Below are 14,938 nucleotides of genomic sequence, written 5' to 3'. Positions count from 1 at the left end.
TTCGTGTTTCCATCCCACCGCCCTATCCCCTCTATCCCTTTCTCTGTCTATCTCTGAGAACAATGGAAGAGGAGGAGGAAGAGGAGGAGGAGGAGGAGGAGGAGGAGGAGGAGGAGGAGGAGGAGGAGGCAAGAGTCAGGCGATGCGAAACACTGCAATGACAGATGATGATGCCTGCAGGACGAGGAGGAGGAGGAGGAGGAGGAAAAGGCAACTCAAAACACCTGTTGCCATAATTACCTGGCTCAGCATCACCCCTTCCTGTCTCCCCTCACCTACACCCCAAACCCCCCCAACTCCCCCAAACCCACAGCTGCCACCACTGACGCTAGATTAAAAAACACTTTTCCAATATTGAGGAAAGGTCTCTCTCTCTCTCTCTCTCTCTCTCTCTCTCTCTCTCTCTCTCTCTCTCTCTCTCTCTCTCTCTCTCTCTAAGGGGGAAAATAAATGGATAGTTTTGTATGATTTTTTTTCTTATTTTCTTCGTAGGATTCTCGGACACCTCTGATATCCTACCGCGGGATGAGGATACGACTGAGGGCGCCCTCGAAGTTGTGTCTCCTAGTGGGCGGTGGGGGACGGCGTGGTGGGGGGTGGGGGAAGCTGTCAGAGAGGGAAGGGTTGGTGGGGAAGCTGAGAATCGGACATGCCGCTTCAAGCCAAGAGCCCAGTGCCAGCCCAGACGTGTGTAATCAGCTGGGTCCCCTCCTCTTTCCCCTTCCTCTCCTCCCCTTTCCCCTCTTTCCCCTCTGATGATGTCCCTTTACTTCTTCCCATTCCCTCCTCCCTCCTGATATGTAAGCTGTCCTATCACCAGTGTCATCCCTTTCCTCCCTTCCCCATCACTGCAATGTTATGTCCTATCCCCCTTCCTATGTGAATTATAAGGGTAATTTCTGTTCCCCTTCTTTACTAATCCCATCTCTTCTTTTCCAGTCACTTTCTTCCCTTCCACGCCCAGTCCCATCTCTCTTCTCTTCCTCCCCTGCCAGATTTTTCATTCCTCTTATTCCTCTTCTGCTGATCAGTCATTCCTGCTCCCCTTCCTTCATCCAAAGCCCATCACTCCCCTTCCAGGCCAATGATAACCCCTTCCTCCCATTATCTTCCTTAAAATACAAAAATATTCAACTCCCTCCTTCCCTTCCCCCCATCTATTCTCCCATCACCTTTCTTCCAAGTCCCTTCATCCTCCCATCACCTCTTTCAGGTCACCCACAACACCATTAATCCACCCTTTTCTTCTGAGCCACTAGGACCTATTACCTCTCCCCTCCCCCCATTCACCTCCACGCCACTCACAGCCCCCATCCCTCCCATCCTTCCCCCACTAGTGACCTGCAGGACAAGTCAATCCCTTAAGGTCAATGAACCCCTGCGCGTCCTTCCTCCCCCCCGGCTGTCTTATCCCCCCAGGGTATCCTAGCGGCAAAACACGCCCTTACCTGATAGCCCCATCACTCAATATCCTCTCTCTCTCTCTCTCTCTCTCTCTCTCTCTCTCTCTCTCTCTCTCTCTCTCTCTCTCTCTCTCTCTCTCTCTCTCTCTCTCTCTCTCTCTCTCTCTCTCTCTCATGCAGTGTTTTCATTTCTCAGTGATCATCTTTCTTCACTTCCCTCCTCTCCTCCCTTCCCTCTTCCCATCACTCAGTATCGCCCCTCCCTTCTTATTCCATTCCCTCCTGTCTCTCAATCCCCTTTCTTTTCAAATAGTATCCCTTCCCCATCACTCACCACTCCTTCCCTTCCCTCAGTTAGCGGTTTCCTATCATCCCATCACTAATATATCTTCCCTTCTCTTGTCCCCTTCCTCGCATCTCTCAAGTGTAGCAGTCCTTCCTCCCCTTCCATTATCTTCCCCTTCAAGCATCCATCACTTGACTGCTCTCCTTCCCTTCCCTTCCCCTTCAAGGACCGTCCCATCACTCAACTGCTTCCTTTCCCTATTCCCCCTCCCCCTTCACCAAGCAAGGCCACAAGGCAGCAAGGATCTTTGTGTGTGTGTGTGTGTGTGTGTGTGTGTGTGTGTGTGTGTGTGTGTGTGTGTGTGTGTGTGTGTGTGTGTGTGTGTGTGTGTGTGTCTGGGCGTCAAGTGGCGGACGCCCCTCGTGACCCTCGAGTGCCAGGTGAGCCGCGGCGCCAAGGTCACGCCCCCTCACCACTCCTACACTAGTATCCTACCTCCCCTACTGGAATCCTTCCCCTCCACTTCTCCTCCACTTCACATCACCGCCGCGTCTCCACTAACCGCTCAAATCCTAACGTTTCTTACCCTCCTCCTCCTCCTCCTCCTTACCCTCCTCACCCACCTCCTCTTTCTTATCTCCTCCTCCTCTTTCCCCACTTCATTATCCTTATCCTTCTCCTCCATATTCTGCCATCCTACACGTCACCCTGCCATCCTACACCTTATCCTACACCTCACCCTGCCATTCTACACCTCACCCTGCCATCCTACACCTTATCCTACACGTCACCCTGCCATCCTATACGAGTCACGGCACCCACACTGCCGCCCGTGGATTCGCCTTCTGCACAAGATCAATGTCAACACGCCCCTAGCCGCTCCCCACCCACTGCACGCCCCCCTTCCCCCTCCGAGCCACACGCTCATATTTTGGCATCTGTGCCGCCGAGCTGAACAGTGTTATTGCTTCCCGCTGCAGTGGTGGCGCGGGGTGCGGCGGGGTGCGGTGGGGTGCGGGCTGGGTGGGGTGTGGTGTGGTGTGGTGTGGTGGGGAGGATAGAGTCACGAAAGGGAAGGAAGGCATGTGGTGGTGGTGGTGGGGTGACTGTCACGGTGATGGGGGAGAGGGGAGGTGGTGGGGAGATAAGAGGGAAGGTGCTAGAATGACAGTCACGGTGAGAGGGGTGAGAGGGGAGGTGGTAGGGATACGAGGGGAAGTAGTAGGGATAAGAGGGGAGGTGGTTTGGGTGAGGGGGAAGGTAGCAGAGGTGAGGGGAAGGTAGCAGGAGTGAGAGGGAATGGGGAGAGGGGGAGCAGAGTCACGGAAGAGGGAGCAGCAGTCCTTTACCTACTGGGGGTGACGCGTGCCGCCCCTCCCCCTTCACACACACCCTCCCTGTCACCCCTCCATCACCCCTCCCTCCACTGATCATCCTGCCCCTCCAGTCCTCCCGCTTGGGCCAAGAACCAGTTCCTCCCGCCCACATTAGGATTAGACTTTCGTACGTACATGGCACCGAGTTAAAACGTACATGTGTGTGTGTGTGTGTGTGTGTGTGTGTGTGTGTGTGTGTGTGTGTGTGTGTGTGTGTGTGCATGTACGTAAATTACTGACAACGCACATACCACTGAAAATGATCATGCATGCATACGTACACACGAGATTTGCGACAATAGATTTTACACACACACACACACACACACACACACACACACACACACACACACACACACACACACACACACACCACGCCTCCACACGTCTAGTTTTCCCCTCCTTCCTCCCTCCTCTCCCTTTGTGTGTGTGTGTGTGTGTGTGTGTGTGTGTGTGTGTAGGCGGCGGTGAGTCAGGGCGGCAGGAGTCAGTGAAGGCAACGGATGCTGACGCCGGAATGTCCACGGCTGACGAAAGGAGTGCTGGGCTTAACTCCGCCAGCAGCAATATCCGGAGGTGGCGCAGCAGGAGGAGCAGGTGGAGGATAAAGGGAGAAAGACAAGATAAGTAATACAGTGAACCATTAAAAAGGGAGAAGAAAGGGAAAAAGAGAAAAAACGAAAAAAACGAAACAGATAATAGACAAAAGGAATGAAGAATAAATAGAGATGAAAAGAGGAGGATGATAAAGGAAGAAAAGGAAATAAGATACAAAACAGGATAATAATGCAGATATTTATATATATAAAAAGACGATAGACAAGCAGGTAGAGAAAAAGACAGAGAAGGAAATAAGGAGAGAGAGAGAGAGAGAGAGAGAGAGAGAGAGAGAGAGAGAGAGAGAGAGAGAGAGAGAGAGAGAGAGAGAGAGAGAGAGAGAGAGAGAGAGAGAGGGGGAAGAAAAAAATTAAAATAAAAAATAAACAAAATAAAGGGAAGAAAAAATAGAATAAAAGAGAAGTGGAGAGGTGGATGATAAAGGAGGAGAGAGAGGAAAGAGGCGATAATACAACGAACCCATAAAAGAGAAGACAAGAACAGAGGTGAAGAGATAAAAGAAGAGAGAAGAGGAGAAGATAAGAGAGAAAAAAGAGAGGGAAACAAGACAAGGCGATAAAACAATAAACACTTAAAAAAAAAGATAAACGAAGATAATAGAGAAACGAACGACAATAAATAGAGAGAGAGAGAAAGAAGAGAAGAAGACAAGAGGAAGAAGATGGAGGAGGAAGAAACACGAGAAGGAAAACAAGACAAGACAATAATGCAATAAACCCTAAAAAAAAAAAGGAAAAAGAAAACGAGGAACAAGAGAAGACAGGATAAGAGGAGATAAGACGAAGGAAAAGAGAAGGGCAAAGAATAAAAGGAAATAGAGAAAGAGAGTGATAAAGACAGCAAGGATAAAACGTTGTAAGCTAAAAAAAAATAAATAAAAGATGGAAAGAGGGAAGAGAAGAATAAAAGACGATAATAAAGAAGAAAAAGAAGAAGAGGTAAAAAGAAGGCAAAGAAAAAACAAAACAAAGAAAAGCGGAAGTAATACAAAATAAAAAATAAATATTCCTTAACTAGAAACGTGACGAGGAACAAAAAATAAAGCAAAAAAAAAGTAAAATGAAAAAAATGCACAAAAAAAAATTAAAAGCAGAAAAAACGACACTGCGGATTTAGAAAACGGAGCAGGGAGGAAGAGAGGAGGAAGAGAGGAGGAAGAGAGGAGGAAGAGGGGGAGGAAGAGAGGACAGGAGGAGAAAGAGGATGAACAAAAGAAAGGGAGGAAGAAGAAAGGGAGAAAGAGGAAGGAATAAAAGGAGACACAGTGGGGAAGGAAGAGAGGAAAGGAGGAAGAGGGGAAATAAGAGGAAGAAAAGGAGGAAGAGGGGAGGAGAGAAAAGAAAATGGAAGAAAAGAAGAGAAACGGGATATATATAAAAAAAAAAGAGAGGAAACGGAGGAGAAAGGCTGAGAAAGAAGAGACAAAGAAGGGAAGAACGAGGAATTAGGAGAATGAGACGGAGGAATGAATAGGAAAAGAAAAAAAAGGACGGAAAGAAGAGGAAACAAGATAAGGAGGAAGAGGAAAAGGAAGAGGGGAAAGAAGGGAGAAAAAGGAAGTGAAACAGGAGGGGAGAAAAGGAGAGAAAGAAGAGGAAGAGGAGAGAGGCAAGAACAAGATGAAGAGGAGAGAAGAAAGAGGAGAAAGACAAAAAAGAAAAGACGGAAGTATTAAAGCAAGAATAAAACGAGGAAGGAAAGAGAAAAAAAGGAAACGTTAGGGAAAAAAGAATAGAGAATGAATAGGAAATTAAGAAAGGACGAGAGAAACAAGTAAAAATCTGAACAAATAAAGGAAAATGGAAATGAGAAGGAGGAGGAGGAGGAGGAGGAGGAGGAGGAGGAGGAGGAGGAGGAGGAATGGGCTAGACAAGAAAAGTAATAGAAAGGAAATGAACAATGAAGGATGAAGAAGAATGGAAGGAAGGAGAAGGTAGAGGGGAAATGATTTGGGGAAGAGGAGAAAAAGGAGAGAGAGAGAGAGAGAGAGAGAGAGAGAGAGAGAGAGAGAGAGAGAGAGAGAGAGAGAGAGAGAGAGAGAGAGAGAGAGAGAGAGAGAAGCAGGCTCACTTTGGAGGGAAATGAGGCAGCCTACCGCCCTTCACGTGACCAATTTTGTCGAGAGAGAGAGAGAGAGAGAGAGAGAGAGAGAGAGAGAGAGAGAGAGAGAGAGAGAGAGAGAGAGAGAGAGAGAGGAAATACCGTGCGCACCTCCAGCCTCCTACTCTTACTCCTCCTCCTACTCCTTCTCCTCCTCCTCTTCTTCTTCTTCTTCTTCTTCTTCCTCCTCCTCTTGTTCGCCTCGGGTGCTTGAAGGGAAACTGTGCTCTTGCTGTGTTTCTCTCTCTCTCTCTCTCTCTCTCTCTCTCTCTCTCTCTCTCTCTCTCTCTCTCTCTCTCTCTCTCTCTCTCTCTCGTCAAGCGATTTCCTAGGAATTTAATTATATTTCATTGCGAGGAATTAAAGAGTGTTATTCATTTTTATTCATGGCAGTTTAATTTTCAGGCAGTGAATACCTCTTGTGTATGTGTGTGTGTGTGTGTGTGTGTGTGTGTGTGTGTGTGTGTGTGTGTGTGTGTGTAACTAACGGCTCACTTACGCACACTATTTCCTCTCTATTGTAAAGCAGTGATTATGAAACTAGCCACACACAGACACACACACACACACACACACACACACACACACACACACACACACACACACACACACACAGCCGCTATCAGTACACGGTGATACTATTGTTCATATAACCCATTCAATTTAATTCCTTATGCTTTCAATGCCTCGTTGTTGTTATATGTTAGGTTGCTTCTCTCTCTCTCTCTCTCTCTCTCTCTCTCTCTCTCTCTCTCTCTCTCTCTCTCTCTCTCTCTCTCTCTACTATAATTGTTTGAGAGCTGTCAGGCTATTAATGGGCTGTTTAAATAGCGTTACACTACAAGATTACGAGTCTGTTAAGTAAAGTGTTTGGGTTATGTTGTTTTTTGGTGGTGGTGGTGGTAGTAGTAGTAGTAGTAGTAGTAGTAGTAGTAGTAGTAGTAGTAGTAGTAGTTGTTGTTGTTGTTGTTGTTGTTGTTGTTGTTGTTGTTGTTGTTGTTGTTGTTGTTGTTGTTGTTGTTGTTGTTGTTGTTGTTGTTGTGGTGGTGGTGGTGGTGGTGGTGGTGGTGAGAAGGACGAGGAGGACGAAGATAATAATAATAATAATAATAATAATAATAATAATAATAATAATAATAATAATAATAATAATAATAATAATAATAATTTGTTGTTGTTATGGTGGTGGTAAGAAGGACGAGGAGGAGGAAGATAACAACAACAACAATAACAACAAAAGTAACAGCAATAGTAGTGGCAGTAGTAGTAGTAGTAGTAGTAGTAGTAGTAGTAGTAGTAGTAGTAGTAGTAGTAGTAGTAGTAGTAGTAGTAGTAGTAGTAGTATGAGCAATAACAGACAAAATGACCCCATCACTAAACTAACAAACACAGGAGGAGGAACAGAGAAGGGAAGGGAAGGGAAGGGAAGGGAAGGGAAGGGATGGGAAGGGATGAGGCAGAAAATGGCATAGATGGGGCAAGGAAGGGAAGGTGAAGGGGAAGGGAAGGGGTACCACTTGTCAGGGTCCAACAAGTGACACTGTTCCCCTCACTACATCCCCCCATCACCCCTTCTTCTCCCTATTCTATTCCCATCACTGCCTGGTACACGTCACCCCTTCCCCTCCTCCTCTCTTTCCCCTTCCCTTCACGCTCCCGCCAGAACAACTGTCAAACTCTCTCTCTCTCTCTCTCTCTCTCTCTCTCTCTCTCTCTCTCTCTCTCTCTCTCTCTCTCTCTCTCTCTCAAGGAAAGAGTAGAGTGAGGAGGGAGGGGGATTAAAGCCAGTAAGGTAGGGAGGGGAAGAGAGAAAAAACAAGGGAGGAGGAGGAGGAGGAGGAGGAGGAGGAGGAGGAGGAGGAGGAGGAGGGAGGGGGATTAGTAGAAGGGAGGCTTGGAGGGGGAAGGGGAAACAGGGGAAATTGCCAGCAGCATCAGTTCTTTCCCCCTCTCCCTTCCCCATTTCCCCTCTCTCCTCCTTCCCCTCACTGCTACACCCCCTTCCCTCTCCCCTTACCTTCAGCCCTCACTCCTGCCCTCTCCCTTCCCCTCAGGCATAACTCCCTCCCCTCACCCCCTCCCCTCTCTCTTCCCCTCACCAGTATCACCACGCACAAATCCCTGTTGTTTGACCTTAAATATTGACTCTCGCAGGGACTCTGTCGTCTCAGGTAGCGAGAGTGACCCTCTCTCTCTCTCTCTCTCTCTCTCTCTCTCTCTCTCTCTCTCTCTCTCTCTCTCTCTCTCTCTCCATTCAGTATTCCCAAAGAGTCATTTTCAACGTCGCCAGTACATTTCACGAGGAGGAGGAGGAGGAGGAGGAGGAGGAGGAGGAGGAGGAGAGAGGAGTGTAACGGTGTTTGTGGAGAGGGGAAAAAGTAGTGTTGGGATTTGAGCATCACTTGAGGGGAAGCAATGCGGGGAAGGGTTGAGGGGATGGAGAGAGGGAAAGCGAGTGAGGGGGAAAAGCGAGTGAGGGGAAAAATGAGGGGAAAGGAGGGAGAATTGGTGAGAGGAAGTGAGGGAAAGGGGTAAGAGACAGAAGTGAAGGGAAAGTGAGGGGAAGGGAGTGAAGGAACAAGCAGGGGAAGGAAGCGAGTGAGGAGTGAAGGGAAGAGAGTGAGGGGAAGGTGAGGGGATGGGAGTGAAGGGAAACAGTAAAGGTAAACAGCGAAGGAAAACAGTGAGGGGAAAACAGTGAAGGGAAATAGTGAAGGGGAAACAGTGATGGGAAACAGTGAGGAAAAACAGTGAAGGGAAACAGTGAGGGGAAACAGTGACGGGGGAAAAGAGCAGATGTGTGCCTGTAAAGTACTAGATTAGCTTTGCCCTTCCCCCCTCGCCTCCCCTTCCCCTCACCCCCCCCCAGGAAACCTTCACGCGGCTCATCCTCTTGCCAGCCTATCCTTGAAATGAGGGGAAAGGAGGAGGAGGAGGAGGAGGAGGAGGAGGAGGAGGAGGAGGAGGAGGAGGAGGAGGAGGAGGAGAATAGGATGCATTAAAGTGAGGGGAGATGTAGAAAGGGGAAGAAATGGTATGTGACATTAAAGGAAAGAAAAGGGGAAAGGTTCAGGGAAGAGGGAAATAAAGGGAGAGGGGAAAACATCACAAGTAAAGGTGAGAGGGTGCGATGAGAGTAGAAAAGGAAGGGGAAATGAGGTGAGAGTTGAGGGTGTAGTGGAGTGAGAGAGAGACAGAGAGAGTATGCGTGTGTGTGTGTGTAGGTATGTAGTAAAGTTAACTCTCTCTCTCTCTCTCTCTCTCTCTCTCTCTCTCTCTCTCTCTCTCTCTCTCTCTCTCTCTCTCTCTCACGTCTAAAAACAAACCACACACATACACACACACACACACACCTGTCCTCTCTTATCTTCTTGCTTTCACACACACACACACACACACACACACACACACACACACACACACACACACACACACACACACTTCCATCTGGACCTACACTTCTTTGCAACCTCTTAAAAAAAAATGGAGCGGAAGGGGAAAAGAGAGGATTTCAAGGGGGCATAAGTGGACTTAATTTGAGGAGGAGGAGGAGGAGGAGGAGGAGGAGGAGGAGGAGGAGGAGGAGGAGGAGGAGGAGGAGGAGGAGGAGGAGGAGGAGGAAGAGGAAATAGGGAAGTAAAAGAGTAAAGATGAGAGGCTGTAACTTCAAAACGAGAGAGAGAGAGAGAGAGAGAGAGAGAGAGAGAGAGAGAGAGAGAGAGAGAGAGAGAGAGAGAGAGAGAGAGAGAGAGAGAGAGAAAATACAAATAAAAACAAGTTAATTTTACCAAAACACTGAAAAAAACAAACAAACGGCTTGACCTTCACTTGCTCTACTGTTTGTCTTTACGTCTGTGTGTGTGTGTGTGTGTGTGTGTGTGTGTGTGTGTGTGTGTGTGTGTGTGTGTGTGTGTGTGTGTGTTCTACTATCACATACTACAAACACAGTGCTTATTTATGCCCGACACTGATGCCAGGCTATATGTGTGCCCCAGCCCGACCCCCCGCCCATGCACGCCCCTCTACACCACCACCACAGCCCCCCATCGTTCCCCACCCTCCCGCGGCTTAGCACAGAGAGGGCCGGCGCCAGAAATACACCGCGGCGAGGGGGCGATGAGACCCTGGGAGAGAGAGAGAGAGAGAGAGAGAGAGAGAGAGAGAGAGAGAGAGAGAGAGAGAGAGAGAGAGAGAGAGAGAGAGAGAGAGAGAGAGAGAGGTGCAGAAAGGGGATATACAGAAAGAACCCGGAAGGTCAGACAAAAACACACACACACACACACACACACACACACACACACACACACACACACTATCAGCACATTCCTGTCCACGCGAGAGATAGCGAGATAATAGCGAGCACCAGCCGTGGAGAGCCTTGGCAATGAATCTGAGAGGACACGAGTGCCGATAGTAGTGGTAGTACTATTATTACCACCACCATCACCACCATCATTACTACCAGAGCGTCGCTATCATTATCACTAACAACAATGCCTGCCTGGGACGTGAGGTGGGGGTTGTCGCGTCCCGGCGGTCCAGGGGCTTCTCAACCCCTTGACACACTTCCCAGGGCCTTCACACACACACACACACACACACACACACACACACACACACACACTTTAATCAAACTCCTGAAGGTGTAGCAACATGTCAGGTGAATGTGCTGCTAAATGGTCCGCCTCAGGGGCCCCGTTAGCAATAGGCTCCTGAAGGCACGAACCCGCGGGAGGGCGAACAGGCGGGTGAGCGAGCGACTGGCGGTAATGTCGCGAAAAGTCGTAAAAACAACACTGATAATGCAATTACCGCGCCGCGCACCTACCTTCCCTACCGCACCTGTTACGGTTACGGCGGAAGGTGCGTCACGGATCCCTGAAGCGTGACACCCTCACGTCTTATGTACAAGGCAGGGGAGTGAGTGACGGGTGATGGTGGCGGGAGTGTGACGGGAGATGAAGATGAAGAGGAAGATGACATGGGAGAGATAAGAGGCAAGAGAAGTGTTTGGACTCACCATGCCAGCCGTGTGTGTGTGTGTGTGTGTGTGTGTGACTGTGTACCGTGTGAGGCATCGATCTGGCGGCGGCACCGACGAGTTTGAGCACCGCCTCTCGGCCGCCCCGCTACTGCCGGCGCCGCGTCGACCAAACCAACCACCATTAATTAATACACCCACCACGGACAGCGGCGCTAAACACTGTTAAGGGATCCGATGGCCTGATAGGGGACTTGGCGCCGGCGTGTGTGTGTGTGCACGTATGAGTGTGTATTTATGTATCTTTGTATCTGTACGTGTGTCTGAAAGTATACTGCACATTAGCCAAGAAGGACATTACTGGTAATACATATGTGATTGTATGTGCATATGTATGAACGTATGTATGTATGCAGGGTACAACGTATGTATCTCGCATGCGTTTGTTTATTACGCAGTGCAAAATTACCAACACCACGCAATGCTGTCCTTCATTCCTCGCCCAAAACACGAGAACTGGTGACGGGGTGGCGACGCAATTCCGAAACTGATAAGTGCTTTCCTGTCTAATACTGTAACAAGCACCAATAAAGATTGCCAGCCTGTTGGTGATAGCAGTTATGGCGTTACTGATAGGACTTTCGACTGTGTGTGTGTGTGTGTGTGTGTGTGTGTGTCTGTAGCAGTGTGAACAGAATTTAATGACCATAAAGCTAACAGTTGTTTATCTAAATTGGCTATACGTGTGTCGCATTGTTTGGCATTTAAAGGGTAACGATGCAATTCAAGGGGACAGATCATCACCACCACCACCACCACCACCACCTCTACCTAGACACACCACCATTATTCTTGCATTCCCCAGTTTCCTGGTTTCCTCCTCGTCAGCCATCGTTATGTTCGGGCGTGAGGAATCCGGGGAGGGAGGAAGAGAGACTCCGCGGCGCCCTCCAGTGCTCGTACATCACACAACGACCTCACATTTATGCATTTCCGCGGAATACTCAACCGCGGATCTTCCCGGAACAAAAAACAAAGGATAAGCATTCCGCTCTTTCATATCCCAAGACCCTCATTTCCCCTCTTTTTCTCCCCGGTGCTGCAACAAAGGGGGCACCAACCAAGGGGAGGGGGGCAGGTCACTCACTTTCTCACTCTCACTCACTGTCCCCTTTAAAGCCGATCGTTATGGTGACTAATGGTGTGAAATAGTATGTCTGGGGAAGGGATGAGACGGAACGGGGGAAGGAGGGGAAGGGGGCTTGCCTAGGGTAGATCAGCCCTGCGTCAGTCACCTCATGGCCGCAATGCACGCCATCACTCAACGCTCCTCATGACACGACACGCAAAGCCGTATTAATTCAGCGAAGGACGCGGCAGGATTGGGCCAAGGGTGGAGTGAAGGGTGCGTGGCCAAGGGCTGGGGGTGAGGACACGAGGCCAGTGTGGGCGTGAAGGGTAAGGGCTCGGGAGGGATCAGGGAGGGGTGTCAGGGGCGTTGTCTTAACTGACCAGTGAAGAAGGGAAGAAGGTAGCGTTGAGTGAGGCAGGGAACCGGGATCCGCCTCCTACACGACCAAGAGGGGCAGGGTATGATTTGAGGCAGGGGGAGGTGAAGAAGGAGGGGTGCGCCGCCCACTCCAGCAGGGGCAGTAGCAGCAGAGGGAGGCAGGGGTAAGGACTGGGGAAGGAGGTTCGCCGCCCACACCAGCATGGGCGGCAAGGGAGGGACAGAGGTAGGGGGGAGGTGGGGCAGAGGAGGTAGGTCCGCTGCTATATTAGGGAGGCAGTCCGGGCCGCCGCCGCTGCTGCCGCCGCCGCTACGCAAGGTGCATCACAGGTGAACTCCCAATTACGGCCCACAGGCTTACCTTGTCTTGGGCGCCCCGCTAACGGCACAGGCATGACGGGGCGGTCTGCGGGCACTGAGAGGCTGAACACCACGCCAGCACACGAAGGAGGCGCTGACGGTCTCCCTCTCTCACACACACACACACACACACACACACACACCTGCCGTGGCCACGTGTGACGGCAAGAGGTGTCTGGACAAAAAGGGGGTGATGGTGCGTGAGGGAGGCGGATATGGGGAGGAGAATGGAATGGGGAGATAAAACGAAGGCTTACAAGAAAGAAAGGGGACTTTGACGTCGTGAGGTGAGGATGAGATGCTGTGTGGAGAGGTAAGAAAGGGGAAGGGAAAGGAGTGTGACAGAAGAGGAAGCGGAGGAGGAGGAGGAGGAAAGCTACGGTACTTAGCGAAGGAGAGGAAAAAAGTAAAAAAAAAAAAAAACACGATACGGGAAAGTTGACAGGGTATGGAAGGGGCATGAAAAGCGTGTGTGCGCGTGTGATGGGGGAGGGGGCAGGAGGCAGGATGGCAGGACCAAGGCAGCGGGGTGACGGGACGGGGAGGTGGGCATGGGGGAATGGGCGGGAAGGGGTGAGCGTGAAGGTGGATGAGCCTGGACTGGGGCACTGAACTTACCTTGCCTAAGAAGCGCCCCTTCATGTACGTGGCCCTGGTGGTGTGGTCAACGATGAACTTGGGCACGTCGTAGTCTTCGTTGTTGTTGTTGTTGTTATTATTATTGTTATTGTTGTTGTTGTTCCCTTTGCCGCCACCCATGTTGTTGTTATTGTTGCTGTTGGTGTTAGTGGTGATGGTGGTGGTGGTGGTGGTGGTGATGGTGGCTGTGGTGGTGTTGTTGTGGTGGTGGATGGGGGCGGGGGTGTGTACAGGGGTGTCCCGCAGGCCAGCCACCCCAGAGTCCATGGAGGTGTTGGTGGGGGGTTCCTTGGGGCTGAGGCTGGCGGGGGTGGTGACGGGGGGCTGGATCCAGGGATCGTGGTGGTGGTGATGGTGGTGGAGGTGGTGGTGGCCAGCTGACCACCCGCTAGGGCCAGCCTTGCTCACTTTGCTGGTCTTCATCATCCCCACGCCGCCGCCGCCGCCGCCTCCACACACCACCACTTCACCATTCATCGCTTGCCCAAACAGTACTCATACACGCGCAAACAAGCAGTCACCCCGGGCACTAGAGCCGCAATGAGCCAGAGTTCAGAGCCACACATCCACTTGACAATCGCTTCTATATATAAAGTCCCCAGCAGGAGGCAGGTCAGCCACACAGGGAGGGACCAGCGGCACACCCTCCTCTCACTACCGCCAGCACACTACTGTGAGTTGCTGCCTGGCCGCGCTACGTTGCCGACTACCATTTTCACACGCCGCTACTTTGTTGATTCCCTTTAATAACATCTAAGCTCGTCAATACATATTCCAAAGCGTGTGATTTAGTGCGATATATCCCCTGGAAGTCCCGTGCATCACTGTGTAGCCTGGAACATGAGTGTATCTTTAAAAACGTGCTTTGTTATGGTGGTGTGTCCCTCGCCGTGACGTCACAAAGGAGCCGTCCGTCAGGCGTGAGGGAGTTTGTCGTGGCCAAGAAGTTTGCAGCAAGACCTGAACCACCATTAGTCCACCAAGGAAAGGCATGCTTATATACGCCTGATGAGTCCCTTCCTAGTAATGGCCGTGTCCCGTCTGCTGCATAATGAAGGGACCGCGACGCACATTACAGTCTATTGAGGATTAATGTGCAAATTTGTTATAATGATTACTGTAATTGTTTCCTTCATAAAACTGAGCACTATTCGAAATACTCATGTCATCTTATTCCGCATGCATCGCTGAGGACGTTAATTAGGCATGAATAATGAACATGGCAGCTGCAATAGTAGTAGTAGTAGTAGCAGTAGTAATAAGAACAGTACATATGCGGTGATATGAGCTAGCGATGCAGTGTTTTCCATTACCAAGGATTACTGACACGCAAGGAAGCAATCGTCACCGTAACTCTTTACTTCCGTGCTTCCAGGGAAAGAATCCACTACCTCATTCTACAAAAAAACCAGCCTTGAGTCCACTGTAGTGTGTCCGTAGTGTCCCTGTGTAAAATTTACTGCGCTGATGGCTGCCCACGCGTTCGACAATTTTTATACTGTAAGATATTCCGGTTGTAACTTCTCCCGCTGCGAAAATATGCAATAAAAAGGGAAATATTGGCAATGCATGTAATCGGTTCCTTATTTGGTCATTCATTTAGAAAGAACAAAGGAACTTAAACCAGTCTATTGCTTTTTTTTTTTTTTTTTTGTATGCATGTTA

The 14,938-nt window shown here is 49.8% G+C and overlaps 1 protein-coding gene across 1 annotated transcript in view; it reads right to left on the bottom strand.

Annotated features, from left to right (window-relative positions):
• LOC135115142 (serine/threonine-protein kinase PLK1-like) overlaps positions 1 to 14,166 on the bottom strand; it is a 95,933-nt gene extending 81,767 nt beyond the window's left edge. Inside the window, exon 1 of the mRNA XM_064031643.1 lies at positions 13,253 to 14,166. Coding sequence (XP_063887713.1) covers positions 13,253 to 13,750 — 498 coding nt within the window. The 5' untranslated portion in view covers positions 13,751 to 14,166. The remainder of the gene's footprint in view (positions 1 to 13,252) is intronic.
• Between the last annotated feature and the right edge of the window lie 772 nt (positions 14,167 to 14,938).

This window comes from Scylla paramamosain, chromosome 28 (assembly GCF_035594125.1).
Source record: "Scylla paramamosain isolate STU-SP2022 chromosome 28, ASM3559412v1, whole genome shotgun sequence".
Taxonomy (NCBI): Eukaryota; Metazoa; Arthropoda; class Malacostraca; order Decapoda; family Portunidae; genus Scylla; species Scylla paramamosain.
Note: the sequence above shows the minus strand (reverse complement) of the source record. Positions and strands in the feature narration are given on the sequence as shown.